The sequence below is a fragment of the Giraffa tippelskirchi genome, chromosome X, assembly GCF_054371585.1.
Source record: "Giraffa tippelskirchi isolate mGirTip1 chromosome X, T2T-mGirTip1v1.2.pri, whole genome shotgun sequence".
Lineage (NCBI taxonomy): Eukaryota > Metazoa > Chordata > Mammalia > Artiodactyla > Giraffidae > Giraffa > Giraffa tippelskirchi.
In genome coordinates this window covers 146,820,780-146,845,516 of record NC_137289.1, presented here as the reverse complement: position 1 = coordinate 146,845,516, position 24,737 = coordinate 146,820,780, and the positions used below count along the sequence as shown (strand labels likewise).

The 24,737-nt window shown below is 43.9% G+C and overlaps 1 protein-coding gene and 1 non-coding gene across 7 annotated transcripts in view; one reads left to right on the top strand and one right to left on the bottom strand.

The window, feature by feature from the left end:
• The window catches only part of CLCN4 (Cl-/H+ antiporter 4), a 71,201-nt gene extending 63,678 nt beyond the window's left edge, over positions 1-7,523 (top strand). For all 6 annotated transcript variants that reach the window (XM_081566142.1, XM_081566138.1, XM_081566140.1 and 3 more), the window contains one exon: positions 4,302-7,523. In XM_081566142.1, the coding sequence (XP_081422268.1) occupies positions 4,302-4,339 (38 nt within the window). In that variant the 3' untranslated portion in view covers positions 4,340-7,523. The remainder of the gene's footprint in view (positions 1-4,301) is intronic.
• Positions 3,138-3,210, bottom strand: TRNAG-UCC (transfer RNA glycine (anticodon UCC)). The gene has a single exon. It is a non-coding gene; the product is annotated as a tRNA-Gly (tRNA).
• Positions 7,524-24,737: the final 17,214 nt, after the last annotated feature.

Sequence of the window (24,737 nt, the reverse complement as noted above, 5' to 3'; positions counted from 1 at the left end):
AAAGAGTTAGTCGCTTGGTTGTGTCCAACTCTTTGCAACCCCATGGACTGTAGCCCACCAGGCTCCTCTGTCCATGGGATTCTCCAGGCAATAATACTGGAGTGGATTGCTATTGCCTTCTCCAGGGTGTCTTCCTGACCCAGGGATTGAACCTGGGTCTCTTGTGTTGTAGGCAGATTTTTTAATGTCTGAGCCGTCAGGGAAGCTCAAGAATACTGAAGTGGGTAGCCATTCCTTTATTCAGGGGATCTTCCCAACCCAGGGATGAAACCTGGGTCTCCCACGTTGGAGGCAGATTCTTTACCGTCTGAGCCACTAGGGAAGCCCTACACAGCTGGAAGGAACAATGGTTCTTAGCTCTGTCCTCCTTCACCACCCCTGACCCTTCCATTCAGACAACCACTTTCTTCCCTCCTAAGAATTTTGTCTTCTTGAATTAATAGACTGTATTTTCCGAGCCATTCAGAGTTACAAAATAATTGAGCAGAAAGTACAGAGAGTTCCCTCTCTGGTCCTCTCTGATTCCCTTCCTGTTAACATCTTACATTTATGGGTTATATTTGTTGCCCTCAATGAGCCAGTATTGAGATGTTATTATTAACTATGATCCATCTCCCTGGTGGCTCAGTGGTAAAGAATCCACCTGCAAATGTAGGAGATGTAGCTTCAATCCCAGGGTTGGGAAGATCCCCTGGAGGAGGAAATGGCAACCTACTCCAGTATTCTTGCCTGGGAAATGCCATGAACAGAGGAGCCTGGTGGGCTACCATTCACGGGGTCGCAAAAAACATGACTGAGTAACTAAACAACAGTAATTATTTACTTTAGGGTTCACTCTCGGTGTTGTGCATCCTGTGTGTTTGGATAAATTCATAATGACATGTATCCACCATTGTAGTATCATCAGGAATAGTTTCACAACCCTAAACATCCTCTGTGCTCTGTCTGTCCATCCCTCCCTCCCCTCAACCCCTGGTAACCACTGATCCTTTTACTGTCTCCATCGTTTTGCCTTTTCCAGAACATCATAGAGTTGGAGTCACACAGTGTGTAGGGCGGGGAGGGGTGTGCATTTCAGGTTCCTCCCTGTCTTTTCCTGGCTTGATGGCTTGTTTTTCTTTCTAGTGCTGAGTAATATCCATTGTCTGGATGGACCAGTTTGTTGATTCACTAACCTACTGAAGGACGTCTTTGGTGTTTCCAAGTTTGGGCAGTTATATTTGAAGCATACATTTTCTAAGACGAAGGACATTGTTTTTCATAACCACGGAGCTGTATGCAAAATTAACAGTAATTAAGTATATCATTCACTATCTAGTTCATATCATTTTCAGTCCAGAATTCCTTCAGCGTGCATACATTGCATTGGTTTGTTTTGCTTCTTCCGTCTCTATCTAGAAGAGCTTCCTGTCTTGTTTCCTTGGTATTTATGACCTAGATTTGTTTTTAAGAGTTCAGACCAGTAGTCCCACGTTGTGAATTTGTTTGATTGCTTCCTCATGGTTTGATTTTATTTAAGTAGCTTCGGGCAATGTTCCAATGTCGATGATGTCATAATGTCAGCTTTCCTGACTTGACTAGTGATAAGCTCCATCACTGGGATGAAGTGGTGATGGCCAGAGCCCTCTGTTATAAGGGGACATTTTTCTCTTTGTACGTAATCTGTGGAGGGATACTTTGAGACCATGTGAATTTTCTGTTTTCCAGCAACCATTTACCCAGTGGTTTTGGAATCCATTGATAAATGATTGACTAAACTGATTATTGCATTGGGGGTTGCAAAATGTTGATTTTCTAATTCTGTTGTGTTTGCTACATTTTTTCTCCAGTTTTTGAGACGGTTGCTTTAGTTGTGGTGCTTTCGTTCAGTTTTGTCACCTGTGTTGCCATTATTCTTTTTGTTCAGCATGTTTTTTTAAAAAACACTTTCAGCATTTTACCTGTAATATTTCTAAAGTTTCATAGTCAATTATTTACTTTCTCTATTGACAATGTATAAATATTAAACATTAACTAAAATTTAATGTGGCTTGTTCTTTTAAACACTTCAAACAATTTAACATAAATATGTTATAAATGTGATTATTATAAAACTTATTACTGTCTTGTTTAGAGGTAAACTGCTGGCTAATTTCCAGTTATCTTCATTTTTGCAGTTAATAGAAAACTAGGAAAAGCAAATTTGACTCAGTCACACAGAAGTTACTGTCATATCTGCTCTTTTTCTCTTTACCTTGTATTCCGTATGGATGTTACTGAGAAGAAGGAAGAGAGTTACTACTATTTCTTTTCACATATGAAAACTATATTAGATCCTCTGGACGTTCTATTTGTAATTAGTTTAGTATGCTTTTTTAAAAAACTAATTTATTTAGTTTTTGGCTGTGCTGGGTCTTTGTTGCTACACAGGCTTTTCTCTAGTTGCTACGAGTGGGGGCTACTCTTCCTTGCTGTGTGTGGGCTTCTCATTGCAGTGGCGTCTCTTGTTGTGGAGCATGGGCTTTCGGTGTGCAGGCTTCACTGGTTGTGGCACCTGGGCTCAGCAGTTGTGATTCTTTGGCTCCAGAGCACAGGCTCAGTAGTTGTGGCACATGTGGGAACCTCCCGGGCCAGGGATCGAACCCATGTCTTTTGCATTGGCAGGCAGATTCTCTACCACTGAGCCACCAGGGAAGCCTCTGTTTATCATGCTTTTAAGGGCCCTTCTTGGCTCTTTCCCTCTCTCTTGAAGATGTTCCAGTAAGATGGAGGGAAAGAAGTATAGTATCTGCTCTCTGCCTCGGGGTGTGATAGACGGGGAAACCAACACAAGAAATCAGTCTCTTTTTCAAGGTTAAGGTCCAGCGTGGTCATGGACAAAGAAGTCAGAATTCTGACCTTACAGTTTCACTGACCACTGTCCATCTCACCAGCTATGCCGCTATGAGTACTTGCACCCCCGTCTTCATGTTCACTTCCTGTTAGTAAGAGATGAGTTTGATACTTTGGCTTTAATTAAATAAATGACAGTGTAGTACAGTTTTGTTTTCATATTTTTTGGTATATCATCATTTTACACAGACAGGAGAAACCTGCCATTTTTTTTTGCAATCTTTTCTTTTTTTTGGCTGCACCTTGTGTGGTTTATGGGATCTTAGTTCCCCAGCCAGGGATTGAACCTGCACCCCCTGCATTGGAAGCACAGAGTCTTAACCACTGGACCACCGGGGAAGCCCCAGAAACCTTTCATTTTAATAGCCATACGATATTCCAGGGTGAGACTGCCATCCTTCTCTGCTCTCCTCTTCTTGGGGATGATGGAGATGAGGAGGTGAGCAGCATTTTTCAAATTAAGTTGGCAGTGGAACTTCTTTTCCCTGGAGAACTTGTATGCATCCCCTTCTTTCACTCCGTTCACTTTCCCCAGGGGGCGTGATTTGACCCCAGCAGATGTTCATTTAAATATTTAAGAAAATGGAGAATGAGGCAAGGGCTGCCATGAACAGTTGTGCAAGTGTGTGTTCATGATCCAGGGACACTGTTTACATTGTGTTTGTAAAAAGTAGAAGTTGGACAGTTTGTGGTATAGGTGCCCCTGTACCAGGGGCTCTGGGAAGTGGCATTGTTTTTGTAAGGAGACAGCCATGGAATTTTGGAAGAGGAGGTAATTTATATAAATGGTCAGACATGAATGTCAAACTTGACGCTTCCAGTAAGATAGATTTAAAATTGAACCAATTGTTTTATCATACTTAAAACTTCTTACACTTAAAATGCCTTACACTTGGGATTTCTGCAGTGTGATCAAGTTTTGACATTGGCTTTTGTAAGCCCTTTTTAACTGATTTATTCTTAAAAATTAGGTGAGTATATTAGTCATCATAGGCTTACCACAGTAATAAGCAAGCCTGTAATATCAGTGGCCAAACACAGTAAAGGTTAATTTTTCTCCCATGTCACTCACATCCAGTATGAGTTGCAACAGGTGTGAGCTCTGCACCACACAGTCATCCCAGGGCCCAGGTCTTTGAATCTAATGGCTCCCAATTCATCCTCTGTGACCTCAGAGTCCTTTCCTGGCTCCTCTGTCTGGAACCTGCAGATGAGAGAGGAAATGTGCAGGTGACTTGGGAGGGGCATTGCTCACCTCTGCCCACACGCCATTGGCCAGAGCTCTCTCAGTTGGCCCCATCCATCTGCAAGGATAGCTGGGAAATGTGGTCTCTCCGTGCGCCTGGGTGGGAAGGGCGCTGGGGATCAGAGAGAGGTGTGAATCAATATTGCAAGGCTGACCTTTTTTCTCTATTTTGTTTCTTCTCCAGGAGACTTCTTGGCATCATCACGAAAAAGGATGTTCTGAGACATATGGCCCAGATGGCAAACCAGGACCCTGAATCCATCATGTTTAATTAGAAACAAGATGGTAGTTTCTTTGAGAAAAATATAACTGTATCATTGGAAAGAAATAAACAAATGATAGTTATCCTAATGAATGGTCATGCACTGGGAGCAGCAGAAACAAAAGCTTTGTTTGAAAGGAAGGGGAAAAGAATGAAACTTAAAAAAATATACATCTATGAGTAGGCATTTTATAGCTTTAACCCCTTATGAGTTTCATGCTGTGTTGTGAGTTTAGTAACTGCTGTGGGGGCATGTGGGTGGGGGTAAACAATGTGGTTTGTACAAGGATCTGGAACACAATTGCTGAGTCAAGAAACATTTGCCCCTTCTGTTGCAGGCTGGTGTTGGTAAAGCTTTGAATCTGAAAGGCCAAGGGGTATTGGCCTGTCAGTGTCCTTATTTATTGGTTCCTGAGGTTTGGCTGCTGTGTTACTGAATCAGACTAAAGATATTTGCACTTACTTTGTTGCAAAAGAAAAAGAAATTAAATGTGAACATAGCGAAAGCTGCAAGTATGCTAGTGGGTTCACTTGTGACCAGCCATTGCTGGCTCCTGTTCTCAACCTGTTTTGTTGCTTATCCCTCTGTTTCTGAACCAAGATTGGGTCTTCTGCCATGTTGAGTATGAAGGAAACATTTCTCTATGCAAGACCAGCATCTGGGGACTGCACAATGAACTGTTGGAGCATTTAGTGCTGTGCTGTTTCCTGCCACAGAAAGAGATTTGTCCTTATTTTGAGGGTATACATACTCATCATTGATTTGCATCTCCGTTGCATCTGCTTCATTTATTGCTGTTGCCTGTGCATTCTTAAATATTGATCAGTCTAGCGCTTTCCAAGGGCCATGTCCTATATTCTGCCAGCTTGCCATAGTGACTTGAATTTCCAAATAGCATATACAAGTGTCAGAACAGACTACCCAGTGTTAGTGCTTATTTTTCCTCTCAGATATTAAATACGGCTGCCGAGAGGGTGAGGCAGATGAGTTCTCAGTGGGAAGTCCTCCAAATGGATTGCAAGAGAAATACTAAATTGATTCTAAATCTGTTCCATTCTCCTCTCTGTAGGATGCAAAACATCCAGCTTTAATGTATAAGCATGCACTTTCATATTAGCAATCAGAGCGCAGAAGGACAGAGTTAAATTTGAGACAGCCAATTTGAGCATTGAGCATCTTTGAATTGAACGTAATGATACATTTATTCTTTTAGTCAGGACTTCGGTCGTGTCTGTGGGAAGGAATTAAGCTGTGTTTCTGAGGCCCACTGGGCGATCTCAGTAAGACAGATGCCCCTGTCCTCTCCCTTTTGTCTTTGTTCTTTCCTTTTCCCTGAGTCGTCCTTATCCTTTTCAGCCTCATCATTGGCTCTTGATGTATCAGGTGTGCATTTGGCTGCAAATAATAGAAAACACACAGTGAAGAGTGGATTAAGAAACCTGGAGGTGGGCTCTCAGGACTGTTGCCACGGTATCCTTGATGACTTATGGCCTTTGGTACTTTTTCTCCACCATCCTTACCTCTTACCCATTGGCTTCCTGCCTCGTAGTCACAAGATGGTCACTGACCTGCCAGGTCTGATAACTGCTCTCTAAGCTGAAAGAGGAACGAAGAGGCAGGTGACAAGTTGTGGTGTGTGCGGGGGGAACACAGAGCTTTCCTAGAGATGATTGGCTTAGCTCCATTGGCTGAAATTCTGGTGCCCCCCCACCACCACACATGAGTCTGGGAAAGACAGTATTTAGCTATGTAGGCATGTTGCACTCAGTGAGATTGAAATTCTCTGAATAAGGAAGGGGGATTGACCCTTGGGAGGGGGATGGTGTCTACTCTGTTGGATGCTGTCATTGTGTTTGTCATTGTTCTTCCTGCCACCTTCCCCCTCTGTCTTGCTGACCCAGTCAGACACTCTCCTGTGATCTTACAGCCCCCTCCCCTCTTGGAGTTGACCTGGCACTCCCAATCATAAGCCATCCTTTCTTAGCCCTAATAAAAATGTTTATTCTGGAGAGAAGCCCATCTATAAGAGGGTTTTGGTGAAACTTCTAGTAGATACAAGAAAATATGCTGATGGGTTTAACCTGATTGAAAACTTAAAGGAGTTGAAGTCAGATCCCGCTGACAAAAGTATGGAAAATGTGTCTGTAATTCACTGGCCTCCTTCCAAATAATAGCAGATAGCCACTTCAGTGTGGAACGGTCAGTCTGTGGTAGGGAATATAATCTTAGGTCCTATAAGAGAATGACATTTGTGGTCGCACTCACAGCACCTACATACTGAGTGACGGATCATGTTTTGTTGCTGTTGAGATTTCCATGGAACAGTGCGAGTAAAGCTGGATTCTCCTGGACTTTTGAGTCCTCAAAAGTCTTAATGTAGTTCTCCTCTTACTCCCATATAGGCTCTCCAAAGAGTTTTAGTCATAGCCTGGATTTATATAATCCAGGACACCCTGTTAGCTGAAACGTGGAGCTTCAGAAGGGAACACAAAACAGTGAACATACAACCAAAGGTCAGTAAAACCACAGAATTCCTCCTCCTCCAGCTGAGGCCTGGAAAGAGGAGAGGAGAGGGGAGCTGACTCTGGGCTGAGGTCAACCATGGGGCTCATGTCCTCTCCCCCAGTGCTTAGCTTAGAGATGTCCGTGGGGCTCAGAGGGTCAGCATCGGACAGCTGGGTCGGGGCTAGGATGGGGGGCTTGTAGGGCCACTGCCAGAGCCAATTGCCTGCCTCTCCTGGAGCCCTGACTAGCCACTGACCCTGGCCTCAGACTCACAGGGAACATACCGCTGGGCCCTTTGTTGCACGTGGATGGGGATTCTGAAGGTGTGCACTGTGTATCTGCATGTAGAACTTAGTCCACTTTACCTGGTGATCTGGTGAACGAGATGAGTAAATCTGGAACTCCGACTTGAGTTGAATACTGTTTTTGTTTCTTTTTCCAGAACCAAAGTTTGTAGACGTTTGTAGAACTTTCTGGGTTCTCTCTGAAGAGATTTTTTATGTGAATAAAAAAATATATATAATGGAAAAGGAGTTCCATAATGAGGCACATTGACCTACTTCTTTCTGTCTTTTTCTATCACTGAGGGAATGTGTTGTAGAAGGACAGATGGCAAATAAAGAGCATCCTGAGTGTGACATGTGGATTTCTTGTGTTTTTCAGCACATCCCCTGGGAATGCCCATGTGCATGTGGCTTTTATGGAAAGGCAAGTGTGCTAGAAGCAAATCCATATTCAGTGTTTGCTGTGGCAATCTCATAGTTCTCTATTTGATATTTCTCGATGACTTGATAAAGGAGAGGACATGTCAATAGGTATTTTTTTTTTTTTTTGGCCCTAATAAGTCACAGAAACTGAAAAAAATTCCAGCAGTTTGTTTCACTTAGGTGAGAACCGGTTCCTTTAAATTATCAACACATGCGAAATCTGTTCAGCATTCATTGTATTCATTATTCCGATGCTGAGCTGGAAAAGGTGAGAAACTCAAGGAAGGAGAACTATTGAATTTCAAGTAATTTTAATATTATGTCTTCATTTTCATTTCACGTGGGCAGTGTTTATCGGACTCTGCTTCTGACCTTTGAAATGGTTGACATGAGGGGGGAACTTGTCCCTGTCTGCATTGGGGAACATGAACCAGACTCCATTTTCACTGACGTGGGTCTAGCTATATATTTGCTGTCCTAGTTGTGCTGGGAAAGAAATATAGTCACATTTGGTGTTGGAATGATGACATAGCAATGTGGGTTTTTTAAAAAAATTTATTGTAACACTCTGTGTAAACAGTGGCAAATTACTAAACGTTGTATGTTTGAACTCTGTATTTTTAAGGGAAAGTGAAGTCACTCAGTCATGTCCAACTCTTTGCGACCCCATGGACTGTAGCCTACCAGGTTCCTCCATCCATGGGATTTTCCAGGCAAGAATACTGGAGTGGGTTGCCATTTCCTTCTCCAAAGGAACTTTTTATTTTATTTTTTAAAATTATTAGAGTATAATTGATTGACAGTGTTGTGTTAGTTTCAGGTATACAGCAAAGTGATTCAGTTATACATATGTTCATTCTTTTTTAGATTCTTTGCCCATGTAGATTATGACAGAGTGTTGAGTAGATGAGTTCCCTGTGCTAAAAAGAAGGTCCTTGTTGGTTATCTACTTTATATATATTAGTGTGTGTGTATAGCTTAATCCCAAACTTCTAATTTATCCCTTCCCTCACCTTTCCCCTTTGGTAACTATAAATTTGTTTTCAAAATCTGAGTCTGTTTTATAAGTATGTTTATTTGTATCTTGTTTTAAATTATATTCCAGGTATGCGTGATACCATATATTTCTCTTCTGTCTCACTGACTTCAGTCAGTACAACAATGTTTAGGTCTATCCGTTTTGTTGCAAATGGCATTATTCCATTCTTTTTTTATAGCTGAGTAATATTCCATTGTATTATTTCTTTATCCATTCCATCTTCTTTATCCATTCCTCTGTCAGTGGGCATTTAGGTTGCTTCCACGTCCTGGCTATTATAAATAGTGTTGCAATGAACATTGAGGTGCATGTATCTTTTCGAAGTATGTTTTTCTCTGGATATATGCCCAGGAGTGGGATTGCTAGATCCTATCAGTTCAGTTCAGTTCAATCGCTCAGTCATGTCCGACTCTTTGGAACCCATGAATCGCAGCATGCCAGGCCTCCCTGTCCATCACCAACTCCCGGAGTTTACTCAAACCCATGTCCATCGAGTCGGTGATGGCATCCAGCCATCTCATCCTCTGTCATCCCCTTCTCCTCCTGCCCCCAATCCTTCCCAGCATTAGGGTCTTTTCCAATGAGTCAACTCTTTGCATGAGGTGGCCAAAGTATTGGAGTTTCAGCTTCAACATCAGTCCTTCCAATGAACACCCAGGATTGATCTCCTTTAGGATGGATTGATTGGCTCTCCTTGCAGTCCAAGGGACTCTCAAGAGTCTTCTCCAACACCACAGTTCAAAAGCATCAATTCTTCGGCGCTCAGCTTTCTTCACCATCCAACTCTCACATCCATACATGACTACTGGAAAAACCATAGCCTTGACTAGATGGACCTTTGTTGGCAAAGTAATGTCTCTGCTTTTAAATATGCTATCTAGGTTGGTCATAACCGTCCTTCCCAGGGGTAAGCATCTTTTAATTTCATGGATGCAACCACCATCAGCAGTGATTTTGGAGCCCCAAAAATAAAGTCTGACACTGTTTCCACTCTTTCCCCATCTATTTCCCATGAAGTGATGGGACCAGATGCTTAGTTTTCTGAATGTTGAGCTTTAAGCCAACTTTTTCACTGTCCTCTTTCACTTTCATCAAGAGGCTCTTTAGTTCTTCCTCAGTTTCTGCCATAAGGGTGGTGTCATCTGCATATCTGAGGTTATTGATATTTCTCCTGGCAATCTTGATTCCAGCTTGTGTTTCTTCCAGCCCAGCGTTTCTCATGATGTACTTTGCATACGAGTTAAATAAGCAGGGTGACAATATACAGCCTTGATGTACTCCTTTCCTATTTGGAACCAATCTGTTGTTCCATGTCCAGTTCTAACAGTTGCTTCCTGACCTGCATACAGGTTTCTCAAGAGGCAGATCAGGTGGTCTGGTATTCCCATCTCTTTCAGAATTTTCCAGTTTATTGTGATCCACACAGTCCAAGGCTTTGGCATAGTCAATAGAGCAGAAATAGATGTTTTTCTGGAACTCTCTTGCTTTTTCGACGATCCAGCGGATGTTGGCAATTTGATCTCTGGTTCCTCTGCCTTTTCTAAAACCAGCTTGAACATCTGGAAGTTCACGGTTCACGTATTGCTGAAGCCTGGCTTGGAGAATTTTAAGCATTACTTTACTAGTGTGTGAGATGAGTGCAATTGTGTGGTAATTTGAGCATTCTTTGGCATTGCCTTTCTTTGGGATTGGAATGAAAACTGACCTTTTCCAGTCCTGTGGCCACTGCTGAGTTTTCCAGATTTGCTGGCATATCGAGTGCAGCACTTTCACACATCATCTTTTAGGATTTGAAATAGCTCAACTGGAATTCCATCACCTCCACTAACTTTGTTCATAGTGATGCTTTCTAAGGCCCACTTGACTTCACCTTCCAGGATGTCTGGCTCTAGGTGAGTGATCACACCATCGTGATTATCTGGGTCATGAAAATCTTTTTTGTACAGTTCTTCTGTGTATTCTTGCCACCTCTTCTTAATATCTTCTGCTTCTGTTAGGTCCATACCATTTCTGTCCTTTATTGAGCCCATCTTTGCATGAAATGTTCCCTTGCTATCTCTTAATTTTCTTGAAGAGATCTCTAGTCTTTCCCATTTAGTTGTTTTCCTCTGTTTCTTTGCACTGATCGCTGAGGAAGGCTTTCTTATCTCTCTTTGCTATTCTTTGGAACTCTGCATTCAGATGGGACTATCTTTCCTTTTCTCCTTTGCTTTTCACATGTCTTCTTTTTCCAGTTATATCCTATGTGTTAGTTCAATTTTTAGTTTTTTAAGGTACCTCAATACTGTTCTCCATAGTGGTTGTATCAGTTTACATTACCACGAACAGTGTAGGAGGGTTTTTAGAAATGAAATGAGCATGGAGTCCTCAAGCAGCATGTTGTAAATTGGAAGAGAGACCATGATATCCCAGCCTGTTGCTACCCCGGGGAACCTTCGAAACCTGATTCTGGTGACTGCGGAAGTTCCTGGCAAGGTTAAAGATCCACTCTTAAGATTATCATGTGAGATTGGGACTTGAGCTTGGCTCAGCTTTTAAGTCCCTTGTTCTTAGCCTGGTGGGTTTGAATTCCATCCTTCCTGACCAGTTTTGTAGTTTGAAATGGTCAACTTTACAGAAAATTTGAAAAGAAAAAAAAAAAGCACCAAGAATGCTCATGTATCTTTGACCTGGAAGAGGCAGTGAGGGGAGCCCCCTCCAACAGGGACAGCTTAGTAGGATCACCCTCAGCATGGTGGCCCACACGAGCAACTGTCCTTCGTTAATGCAGGCCTAGGGTGATGTCGAGGGCCACCAACGGTGAGTAGCTGCAGGGTATGCTGCCTGGGGAGGCAGTGGAGGTTTTAAAGTTGGTTTTGTTTTTCCTGTGGGGGAGGAGGAGACCAAGGAGATGCTTCTCCATCATGGAAGGCCAAGGAAGATACAGAATTCAGAGGAAGGATGTGATTGAATTTGCCTGGTACACAAACCATTCTGGCTGTTCTATAGCAAGACCAGAAGCTGTCGCAAATAGGTGAGCTGGGATGGAGGCTTGCCCCAGAGAGGTTCTTGAATTCTGGATGTACTTCCAAGGCTGAACCAACAGATGTGTGGTGGGATGGATATGAAATGGTACAGTTAAGTCGCCATCTATTGAGGTGGGCTAGTGGAGGTGAAGAGCTCCATTTTGGAAGTGCTACACTGGAGATACCTGTTGGACATTCCAGTTCAGAGTTCAGGGGAATCGTTAGAGTTAGAGATGAAAATCAAGCCATTGGCATATCTGTGGTATTAAAGCCATGCCTGGAAATTTCTGTGGTTTAGTGGTGTCCGAAGAGCAAAAAGAACCAACGTTCTAACAGAATTTCAACATTGAGTTGTTAGGGAGTCATGCTGACTTAGATGCCTGTAGAACTGCCCTTGAATTCCAGCTCTGCAGCTTCTTGGGTGTGTGACATTGTTAAAGAATCATACCTCTCTGAGCCTGGGTTTCCCCATTACTGTAAAGTGGGCCAATGCTCTTCACTAGAGATGTGGTTGTGAGAGTTAATCAGTGTAAAGCACTTGGCTTGGAATAGACCATGCAAATAGTAGATGTTATAGCCTTTTGGTGGCTCAGACGGTAAAGTGTCTGTCTGCAACTCAGGAGACCCGGGTTTGATCCCCAGGTCGAGAAGATCTGCTGGAGAAGGAAATGGCAACCCCACTCCAGTATCCTTGCCTGGCAAATCCCATGGAGCCTGGTGGGCTATAGTCAATGGGGTTGCAAAGAGTTGGACACGACTGAGTGACTTCACTTCACATAGCCTTTTCATGTTATGCAGTCCTCCCAGTAACTTTAACTGGAAGTTACTTTAATTTTGTGTGGTTAAAGAACATAATGACATTTTAATTGTAAGACTGCTAAAAGTAAATGAAGGTTGAACTAACCAATTGCCTTTCCCGCCAACTCTTCTTTCAGTCATTCCCCCTACCCCCAAAACAAAAATGAAACAAAGCAAACGAAAGAACCAAAATCTCAGATCTCTTAAGGGATGTTAAAAAAAAAAAAAACCCTCACTGACTCGAGATTAATGGGAAATTATTAGGAAAGAAACCACTTGATGGGAAATTCCATTTCTCTATGGCTTTATATTGACTTTTGATTTGTAGTATAGTTGGTTTACAATGTTGTGTTAGTTTCATGTGTACAGCAAAGTGATTCAGTTATACATATGTATACTTTATTTTGTAATGACTTTTGAGCAGAAAAGCATAAATTCACATGGATGCTGAACTATTAATTAGCCTCAGATTTGGAGCAAGAGTTCTTGAAACACAAGACTGTTTAACTTACTTGTTTTCAGACAATATAAAACCCTATACCCACTACACTTGCAGACAGAAACCTGACTGTGGCTTGGTATTAATGTAGAAAGAAGTCTCATTAGTAAAACTCATGAAGAGCAGCCTTTTATAGATTCTGGCTATTTCCCTTCAACGTGCGTGCTCAGTTGCGTCCAACTCTTGGTGATCCTTGGGACTATAGCCCGCCAGGCTCCTCTGTCCATGGGATTTCCCAGGCAAGAACACTGGAGTGGGTTGCCATTTCCTCCTCCATGGCATCTTCCCGACCCAGGGATTGAACCTGCATCTCCTGCATTAGCAGGTGTGTTCTTTACCATTGAGCCACCTGGGAAGCACTTCCTTCAACATTAAGTAGTTAGAAGCCAGAGGGGGGAGAATGAACTAACAGGAGTTGTCTGAAAGGTGGCAACCCACCAGTTTTAATTCTAGCTCGAGTTAACCAGAATGGCCTTGCAAATAAAGTGTCCGGGTCAGGCAGTCTTCTTTCTGGGCTTTCATGAGTCAAGACGAGCAGAAAGTTTCACGTCCTCCCAGGACTCCACGCTCTGGCTGAGCGCAGGGGAGCCCGGTGTGCCTGTTGTCACAGTGCTTCCCCAGTTCATTGGTAGTTAATTGGCTAGAAAGAAGCTACCATCTGGGAAAGCAGGTAGGGAGCATCTATTTCTGGCAGTTCCTCAGCACTGCATTTCATTAGAGAAACGGCTTTTTCTTTCTGAATGAGCAATAACCAAAGAGCACCTTGTGGGGATTTCCAAACCCCTTTGGTCAGGGTTTGGCTCGCAGAACGAAGGGAGCAATTTCTATGTGATTCCAGCATTTGTGATGGAACACATATTTCAAAGATTAAACAGCCATCCTCAATCCAAACAGATTCTGTCAGAGAAATTGAAAACACACACGTAAATTTTCAGTCCGTAGGCTGCCTGACAGGTTGAGTCCCAGGGATGCTGCTGCAAGTAGAACATCTTCCCTCCCTCCCTTCCTTCTGTGTGGCTCCATGTTCATTTCATGCCTCAGGCTCGCTCCCAGGGCTCCCCCACTTGTGTCCTGCCAGGGATGCTGAACCAAGTGGAAATTGGTGCTAGCTCCCTTCTGATTATTTATTTTTCTGACACTTCTCAAACTTCTGTCAGTCCCCAGAAAGACCTGAGCCTTGCTAGGACTGGCTGTGGATGGTTTACATGATTACCGAGGAACTCTCTCCAGGGAGTTGCCCAGCGCCGACTTTTTGCTCCATGGGAGTGCTAAGTCATTTCAGTCGTGTCCGACTCTATGACCCCGTGAACTGTAGCCCAGTGATTTGTATATATAATATTGAAAAACAAGGCATTTGAAGTTTTAAGAGGAAAAGTAAAAATGTTAGTCACTCAGTCACGTCTGACTCACTGTGACCCCATGGACTGTAGCCCGCCAGGTTCCTCTGTCCATGGGATTCTCCAGGCAAGAATACTGGAGTGGGTTGCCATGCCTTCCTTCAGGGGATCTTCCTGACCCAGGGATCGAACCCGCACTTTACATATCTTTAGCATCGGCAAGCAGGTTCTTTCCAACTAGCGCCACCTGGGAAGCCCTGATCCATGGAGTACGGAGTCTCAAAGAGCAGGTCTGCATGTGGTGGGGTTGCCCTTCCCCAGGTGTTTCCAAGATTCAGCATTTCTGCCGGCTGCCCAAGGGAAAGAGTGGATTCTGTGCTTAACTAGACTGGAAAGTTCCGTCTCATGGGGTTCCAAAGACTAGTCTTGGAGAGGCGCAACTATGGCATCAAGAGTGTCTGTTTTTTAGTGTCTTTTCAGAATTTCTGTGTGAGTGACTTGGAAGATGCAAGGCCCCTTTAATGAACTTTAAGCACATTTTTTGTGAGGCAGGGACATTTCCTTATGCTTCATAACCTGTAAGATACCTGAGGATTAGCTGAGTGTGGATCCCCACAGCTGGTTAGAAATGAGTTCCAAGTCCCGCCCAGGTCTACTGAGTCAGATCAGCATTTGAACAAGGTCCTCAGGGATTTGTGTGCAGAGTCAAGTTTGAGAAGTGCTTCCCACTCCAGTGTTCTTGCCTGGGAAATCCCATGGACAGAGGAGTCTGGTGGGCTACGGTCCCTGGGGTCACAAAGAGTGGGACACAACTTAGCGACTAAACAACAACAGCCCTAGGTGACAGGTCTCCTGAGTTCACTTCCAGCTCTGAGATCCACAGTTCTCCAAGATTCTCTCACTTCCAGAGGAAGAAACGTCGGTGGCTGCAGTGACTGAGGCACTGAAGGAGCCTGTCCAGAGAAACGTGGTGGAGAGAAACTTGGTGTGAGGTCCCTGAATCCCATTTCTCAGTCCCCAGACTTGCCTAGTCACCACCGCCCTGAGGGTTTCTCAGCCGCGATGCTAGTGACCTTGGGGGCGCCGTCGTTCTTGGGGCCGGCCCACGTCTGCCTGCATCCCTGGCCTCTACCCACTAGGTGTCAGGAGCAGCCGTCCCCGGGTTGCAACCGCAAACGTCTCTGACACCGCCAAGGTGTATGTGTTGGGGGTGGGGGGAACAAATCCCACCCCCCGCCTCCCTGAAGTTGAATTCTTCAGAAGTGAGCATTGACATTTATGAAGCCCAGACAAAGGGACCATGTTTGGTGGTGTTTTGGTGGGTTTTTCATAAAGCTGGGATGGGGGGAGTAGGGGGGAGTGCCTTGTGTCAGGCAAGGACGGGATGGGGAGTCCAAGGTCTGGGGACAGGCGTTTCTGTGCCTGGTGGCTTGGGAAGTGTGCCTCCCCCCCTTTAAGCAGAAAACACAGGTGAATGGGAGAGGGACTTTGGCTTTTTTTAAGTTTTTAAAAGTTTTTTATTGAAGTATAGTTGAATTAACAATGTTGTGTTACTTTCAGTCGTACAGCAAAGTGATTCGGTTATATATATGCATATATCTGTTCTTTTTCAGATTCTTTTCTCATATGGTTATCACAGAATATTGAGCTTTCTGTGCTGTACAGTAAGTCTTGGTTGGTTTCAAAGAACCTAACATGGGCCACCGGCGAAGGCTATAGTCACCTTACCTGGGCACACAGCTCACACCAGGTGGCGATTTTGAAGCAAGTGACTTGACTTTCAGCCAGTTCTATCCTTTTCCCTGTCCTGCTTTCCCAGATATCTCCCACTTTCTACACACACACACACACACACACACACACACACACACACACACACACACACACGTGTGCATGGATAGAAAACAGCTTTTTGCTCATGACATTTTGTTAGAAAGATACCGAGCTGCTAACTTGAACTTTTTTGTGACTTTATTGGAAGTTTAGAGAGACGGTTGGCAAACTGCAGCCCACAGGCCAGCTCCAGCCTGCCACCTGTCTTTGTAAATAAAGTTTTATTGGCTCACAGCCATGCCCATTCATTGCGAATTGTCTGTGGCTGCTCTCAAGCCACAAAGGCAGAGTTCAGTAGTTGTAGCAGAGACTGCATAGCCTGAAAAGCCTCAAAGATTTACTATTTGGCCCTTTACAGAAAAAGCTGGCCAACTCCTGGCTTAGAGCTAATTAGGGTCACCAAACCACTGGAGAACCACCAAGAGTAATTGAACTTTCTTCCTTGCACTGGGTGGAAAACACAAAGACATGTTTTCAAAACGGAAGCAAGGAGAAGGCCTGTGTGTTGGTGGAGCAACATGAATGTGTTGAAAAGCTTGTCTCTCCTCCAAGTTTCTCCAAGAGATTAACTTGTGCCAGAGATATCTGTTCTGACTTAGATATTAATAGAGGTATTGGTGAGCTCAGTTAAAATTGAAATGTTTTCTGAGAGGGAAACTTAGCAGCTAGCATTTGACTGGTGCTTTGTCACTTATGAAGGTATAAATTTTTTTTTAATTTTTAAGAGTTAATTTTATTGAAATATAGTTGATTTGGTGGTGGTTTAGTCGCTAAGTCGTGTCTGACTCCATGGACTGTAGCCTGCCAGTCTCCTCTGTCCATGGATCCTCCAGGCAAGAATACTGGAGTAGGTTGCTATTTCTTTCTCCAAGGGATTTTCATGACCCAGGAATCGAACCCAGGTCTCCTGCATTGCAGGCGGATTCTTTACTGACTGAGCTACGAGGGAAGCCCATAGTTGTTTTACAATATTGCATTAATTTCTGCTGTACAGCAGTGATTCAGTTATACATATATACATTCTTTTTCAGATTCTTTTCCATTATGATTTATCACAGGATATTGAATGTAGCTCCCCATGCTATACAGTAGGACCTTATTGTTTATCCATGCTATACATAATAGTTTGCACCCACCAATTCCAAACTCCCAATCCATCCCTCCTGTACCCCCCCCCCGCCTTATCCTTTGCAATCACAAGTCTGTTCTCTAGTTCTGTGAGTATGTTTCTGTTTTATACATAAGTTCATTTTTGTGTGTTTGTGTTTATTTTAGAGTGCATATACAAATGATATCATACAATATTTGTCTTTCTGACTTCACTTAGTATGATCATCTCTAGGTTTATCCATGTTGCTGCAAATGGCTATATTTCATTTTTTATGACTGACTAATATTCTGTTGTGTATACGTACCACATCTTCTTTATCCATTGTTCTGTTGATGGACATTTAGGTTGTTTCCATGTCTCCGCTGTTGCAAATTATGCTTCTATGAACATAGGGGTGCATGTACCCCTTTTGGGTTAGAGTTTTGTGTGGGTTTATGTTCAGGAATGGGATTGCTGGATCATATGGTAATTCTGCTTTTGGTTTTCTGAGAAGCTTCCGTACTGTTCTCCATAGTGATGGCACCAACTTACATTCCCACCAACAATGCAGAAGGGTTCTCTTTTCTCTACATCCTCTCCAGCATTTATTGTTTGTAGATTTTTTTGATGATGGCCATTCTGACTCGTGTGAGGTGGTACCTCATGGTAGTTTTGATTTACATTTCTCTAATAATTGGTGATGTTGAGCATCTTTTCATGTGCCTTTGGGCCATCTGTATATCTACGAAGAGGTTTTAATATTTGTGTTTTTCCCCTCAGTGGCTCTATGGGGTAAAAATTACTATCCCTATTGTTTAGAAGACAGAGCTGAGGCCTGGAGAGGTTAAAGCACACTGAGTTTCTGATTCAGCCCATCTTGGGTGGGCCTGGCATTAACTTCATAAATGGCTGCCAGGTGTTCTGTAGTGCGGTCAAGATTGCAGAGTCCTGCCCAAGTTGGCCGAGCTTGTTGGTGGTCTGACTAGAGCTCAGACTTGGTTCTTCTTGTTGACTTTCAGCCCAGGAACTTTTCCCTCAATATGACGACTCACTTTAACTCAGTCTCTGAGTTGAACTGGTTGGTCTAACCCAGTGATTCTCAGAGTGTGGTCCCTGGACCAACAGCATCACGATCCTCCAGCAGTTTGTTAGAAATGCGAATTTTCTGCCCAAGACTGGACCTAGAGAATTGGAAAGTCTGGGGACAGAACCCAGCCATCTGAGTTTTAACACCTGATTCAGATGCAGGTCAAATTTGACATCCTCTGGTCAAAGTGATGGGCAAGTTGTGATGGAGGTAAGATGTTAAAACCAGAACACACACGCCCCCTTATCCCCCACTCCCACACACCCACTCCCCCATCCCCCAAACAGGCACTGCGTGTGTGCGTGCTAAGTTGCTTCAGTTGTGTCTGACTCTTCACGACCCTATGGACTGTAGAATGCCCAGCTACTGTGTCCATGGGATTCTCCAGCCAAGAATACTGAAGTGGGTTGCCACGTCCTCCTCCAGGGGATCTTCCTAATCCAGGGATCAAACCAGTGTCTCTTTTGTCTCCTGCATTGGCAGACGGGTTCTTTACCACTAGCGCCACCTGGGAACAGGCATACCTCTGGGAAATTAGCCGAGGGTGTAGCCAGGCAAAATGAGTGTGAGAAGGGATGTAAAAAGTAAGACTCTATGGGTGTTTGGGGAACTAGGAAAACACCAGGACGGTGAAAAGCAAAGAAAGGTCTCACCATTGTCCTGGGTGGAGCCTCTGCTAAGTTAATGTTACTGTGAGCGACCCTGAAGGAGTCTGCAAGAATCCCTGCATTCCTTTAACGTCCTGGCAAGTCAGAGGGTGTTTTGCTTTGTTTCCTTTTTTTTTTTTTAAGTTTTGGGGTTTTTCTGAATCGAGCATTTTGTGGAGATGAGCATTCTTATGTGATTACAATGAGCCCACTTCTCCTTGGAGCCAAAGTCACATTCCTTGCTTCGATTTCAGCCCAGGTGCTCCTTTTTAATTGCATTTTGTATTCAAGTGTGCAGCTACCCCCTTCCTGGAGAGGGCTGGCCCCCTAATCACTCCAGTTCTTTGGCTCCTGCAGCTGGGACTTCAAAGGCTCCAGAAGTCATATTGTAACACGAGCTCCAAAATGGAGATTTGGAGAGGCATCGTCAGTCAAGGTTTATCAAGGGGAAGGGACACCTTTGTGTGGCATGGGGCGGGGGGTGAAGAGTCCAGCGTCACCCTGTCCCTCTCGGAGCCTCTCCCTCTCCAAAGCATCACCATTCCCGATCTGAAGAACCTCACCAAGACGTACGGAATTCAGGGCTATGCGCTGATGCCCCAGATCAAGGAGACAGACATTCATGCCCTGGGAAAGAATGTTTGTTTCAATCAAACGTTCACAGAACCAGCTGCCAACAGGAGAAGAAAAGCAGAGAGAGGGGGACTCCCGCAGACTGACATGGGAAAGTATAAACAGTGATTACAGACTCCGAGAAAGGGCTGCTGTTGGGTGAAATCACATCATCTGATTTGGGTTTTGCTTTTGCAATTACTGGACCTAGAGAATGAAACTGCAGTGCATATGCTGTTTCCAGGATGGGTGGGACCGTGTGAGCTCATGATGGTTTCAAGTCTGCGCTTTGACATTCAAGTTGGACCCTAAAAGTTAACAAGAGCAGGCCTCGCTTTATGGGGTACCTTAATTTTAAGTTCCAAAGTACAGTGTCTAGAAGCAGACGCGATCTCTTGTGATTTTGTTTGATTTTTCAGCCCAGAACTAACATACATAGAGTATTGATTCTGAAAGTGGGAGTTCTGAAGGTGAAAACCTGAGATTAGCTTTCTTGGTCAAATCTGTGTTTCTCAAGGTCAAGGAGTGATGTCTCCAAGATCTTTCTTCAGTGTCACTTCTAGTATTTTGTATATTGATGATAACCATTACGTGTTTTTGAAGAACAGATAAATGCTGAAAACCTGTTCCTTACTTGTGACCTTTTAGAATAAATCAAGAAAATAATCCTGGCAGAGTTTTCTAAAGACATAGAGCATTTCCCCAGAAGAGACCCATCTGTCATTGTGTAAAATGTCACATAAAACACTCCATGTCAAAAGAAAATGGTAATTGGCTTGGTGTTTCATGGCCTGAGAAGGGCTGCTGGGTTGAGAGATTGTGAACTTGAATGATTCTGAAAGTGCAGTCTGAAGAATCTGTGCCCTGGTGTATCTTTGATCAAACTCAACCTACAAAGAAGCGTAGCAAGTTCTAAATTCCGCAGAGACCAACAGCTCAGGAAATCCATGCCCATGGCTTTACTGAACATGTCACATCAAAGGGAAAAATTCCCTAGTGACTGGAAAGTTCTTTTGGTGTTCAGTGTTGAGAGAGAATAAAAAAGAGATTAAATTTCAGTATTTCTGGATTTGGTTAATAGATCTCTCTTTTATAAGAACTTGAAGTAATTCTCTTTACTTAGTAGAAAAATTGGGCTTCCCTGGTAGCTCAGTGAAGAATCTGCCTGCAATGCAGGGGACCTGGGTTCGATCGCTGGATTGCGAAGATCCCCTGGAGGAGGGGATGGCTACCCACTCCAGTAGTCTTGCCTTGAGAATTCCATGGATAAAGGAGCCTGGCAGGCTACAGTCCATGGGGTCACAGAGTTGGACATGACTGAACAACTAAACAGCAGTAGAAAAATTATCCAAAAGACATGTCTCATAACCGTGTCTGAAGAGTAATAAAAATAGACCTGTAAATAGAGCATTGTCATCTTTAGATAAATGGTTCCCGAAGTGGTTTTCAGCTGTGACATTCAGCATGGCTGAAATTCACCAGCACACATGCTCCCACAGGGAGACTGTTGAGTTTGTGGGCAAATCCTGACACTGTTTGCACCCTGGCTGTTTTTTTAGGGATTCAAGGAGGCTGAGGCAAAATGTTGGGGAATGATATTGAAGGAATAAGTATACTAATTTATAGTTTTTAAAAAGAGATGCTGTGCATAGATGAATACTTCATATTATTAACAAACTGCTTGGACCCTATGTCATAGCTGTCAACACACAGCTGTGTTGGTGGATATTTGCATGCCCCTCCTGGCATGACCACAAAGGTTGCTCATGGGGCCCCATCTTGTCCCTGGAAGAATCCATTCCTACTTAAGGCAAAAGCCAGTGTCTGAAAGTTTCAGTTCTCAACTGTAAAAGATGTTAGTCCATTTCTATCCATATAAACTTGTTGAGCATGGTGTCTGACACATGAATGCTAAAAATATGATTGTGGCAGAGACAGCTGATGCCCATCAAATCCATATTCTCTTCTGGGCACACAGCTTAGACTACATTTCCCAGCATCCTTTGCAGTTAGATGTGACCATGTGCTAGTTATAGCCAATGGGATGTGGGCAGAAGAGAGGTCCAGAAAAATGTCCCATGTGCGATCCTCTGTAGGTTTCAACTCTGCTGGGGTGGAATGGAGATGACCTGGGATGGCCTTGGAAGCTACTGAATGACCATGGAAGCAAACTCCCAGCTCCCTGTTTACTGGCCCAGCACTGGCACATGACTAAGAAACAAAGCTCTGTTGTATTCAGTCATTTTCCACTTTGGGGTCACTCTGATAAGGCAAATAGCCCACCTGAACTATGCAGTTATTACAGTTATAAATTCCTAGAAGAGTGGGCAGTGATGTGATAAAGTCAGCTTGTACCGCTCACAGGGTTAAATTTATGGGAGTTTTGCCAGCAGGTTGATGTAACATTCCTAGCTTGAAATCAGCCATGGTGGGAAAATTACACCCCAGAGATCGGCGGGTGCCACAGGCTAGCCATTTTTTTGGGGGGAGGGGCTCCTTTGGAGAACATTTATCAGAACACGACTGACTAGGGATATATCTTTTTTCCTCTTTAGCTCATTCAGAAACTCATAACATAGTGCATTGTTTATGTGTATGCCTTAGAAAGTGTGTGTGGTTGTGAATCTAGGTCACCTTTGAATAACTCAACAGAGGACACCTCCTGAGAGGATGGAAGCTGAGCCCAGTTGTTTAGTTGCTCAGTTGTGTCCAATTCTTTGTGACCCCATGGACTGTAGCCCACCAGTCTCCTCTGTCCATGGAATTCTCCAGGCAAGAATACTGGAGTGGGTTGCCATTTCCTCCTCCAGGGGGATCTTCGTGACCCAGAGATCGAAGCCAGGCCTCCTGCATTGCAGGCAGATTCTTTACCTCCTGAGCCACCAGGGAAACCTTTTTGAAATAGGGATATTTGAGATAAGGGCTACATTTTTATGTCTTGGGTATCTTTAGAACTTTCGGGTCTTCTTTTGTTGCACCCTCCCTCCCCACCTTATCTGGTTGTCACTGGTCCACCTGGCCCGGGGCTGTCTTCTGAAGCAGGATGATTCTGCTGCCACTCAAACACTGGGTAATGACAGGCACCAGGGAAAGTGCCATTTGCCTTGCGCTCCTGTGAGGGAGGCTGACACCAGGACAGAGGGGGCTCAGTCTGGATTCTCCTACCAGCAGATCCCAAGATAAGGATTCAAGGACAAGTCATTTATTGGATGGTGATGCTGGGAAACAGCATAAAAAAGCAGGAAGAGGTGAGGCAGAGAGGGAGAGGTGGCCAGCTAAGGGTGTGTTATCCAGCAAGTCGCCTCTGTGGGCAGCTGGAGACGTGGGTGACAATGCAGACCACACACCCCAGGGGTCTCGCTGCAAAGGGACAAGGACTGGGGTATCTGTCAGCTCTCTCTGGTCATCGACATGTCTAGGATGCCCGTAACCTGTCCGGATAGCCAGCTTGCCTCTGTTCTTTCCCCAGCTGGCCCCTGAGAATCTCTGTACTCGTTGCTTTACCAGAGGTGAGCCAACTCACTTATTCTGACCTCTCTGTCTAGACTTCCTGTGTTTTCTCTTGGCTGCCCTTGACCATGACTTTGATCATATATGCACCCTGACCTCTGTATGCATTCAGTCCCTTCAGTGCCTTTATGTATAACAAGAATGATCAAAAGAATGATTTGAATCACACTCTTAAAAATGACAGAACTGGAGAGTTCTCTTACAATCTACCATAATTATAGTCATCTCAGATTAGATGTGTATGTCATTAGAATTTCTGCACTCCGGTAGATGCAAAAATTGTCCCCCAAATATGTCCACATTGTAGTCCCTAGAAACTATGAATATTTTTTACTCTCTATGGGAGAAAGGACTTTAAAGGTGTGATGCATTTAAGGACCTTGAGATGCAGAGATGATTCTGGATTTTCTGAGTGGGCTCGTAAAGGCTCTTATAAGAGGGAGACAGGACTATCACAGTCAGAGAGGATGATATATGATGGAAGCAGATTAGTTATGTATGACCAGGAGCCAAGGAATGTGGGCAGCCCTTGAGTCAGTTCAGTCGCTCAGTCGTGTCCAACTCTTTGCGACCCCATGAATCGCAGCACACCAGGCCTCCCTATCCATCACCAACTCCCGGAGTTTACCCAAACTCATGTCCATCGAGTCAGTGATGCCATCCAGCCATCTCATCCTCTGTCGTCCCCTTCTCCTCCTGCCCCCAATCCTTCCCAGCATCAGAGTTTTTTCCAATGAGTCAACTCTTCGCATGAGGTGGCCAAAGTATTGGAGTTCAGCTTCAACATCAGTCCTTCCAATGAACACCCAGAACTGACCTCATTTAGGATAGACTGGTTGGATCTCCTTGCAGTCCAAGGGACTCTCAAGAGTCCTTTCCAACACCACAGTTCAAAAGCATCAGTTCTTTGGTGCTCAGCTTTCTTTATAGTCCAACTCTCACATCCATACATGACTACTGGAAAAACCATAGCCTTGACTAGATGGACCTTTATCGACAAAGTAATGTCCCTGCTTTTTAATATGCTGTCTAGGTTGGTCATAACTTTCCTTCCAAGGAGCAAGCGTCTTTTAATTTCATGGCTGCAGTCACCATCTGCAGTGATTTTGGAGCCCAAGAAAATAAAGTCTGACACTGTTTGCACTGTTTCCCCATCTATTTGCCATGAAGTGATGGGACCAGATGCTATGATCTTAGTTTTCTGAATGTTGAGCTTTAAGCCAACTTTTTCACTCTTCTCTTTCACTTTTATCAAGAGGCTCTTTAATTCTTCTTCACTTTCTGCCATAAGGGTGGTGTCACCTGCATATCTGAGGTTATTGATATTTCTCCTGGCAATCTTGATTCCAGCTTGTGCTTCTTCCAGCCCAGCATTTCTCATGATGTACTCTGCATATAAGTTAAATAAGCAGGGTGACAATATACAGCCTTGACGTACTCCTTTTCCTATTTGGAACCAGTCTGTTGTTCCATGTCTAGTTCTAACAGTTGCTTCCTGACCTGCATACAGGTTTCTCAAGAGACAGGTGAGGTGGTCTGGTATTGCCATCTCTTTCAGAATTTTCCACAGTTTATTGTGATCCACACAGTCCAAGGCTTTGGCATAGTCAATAAAGCAGAAATAGATGTTTTTCTGGAACTCTCTTGCTTTTTCGATGATCCATCGGATGTTGGCAATTTGATCTCTG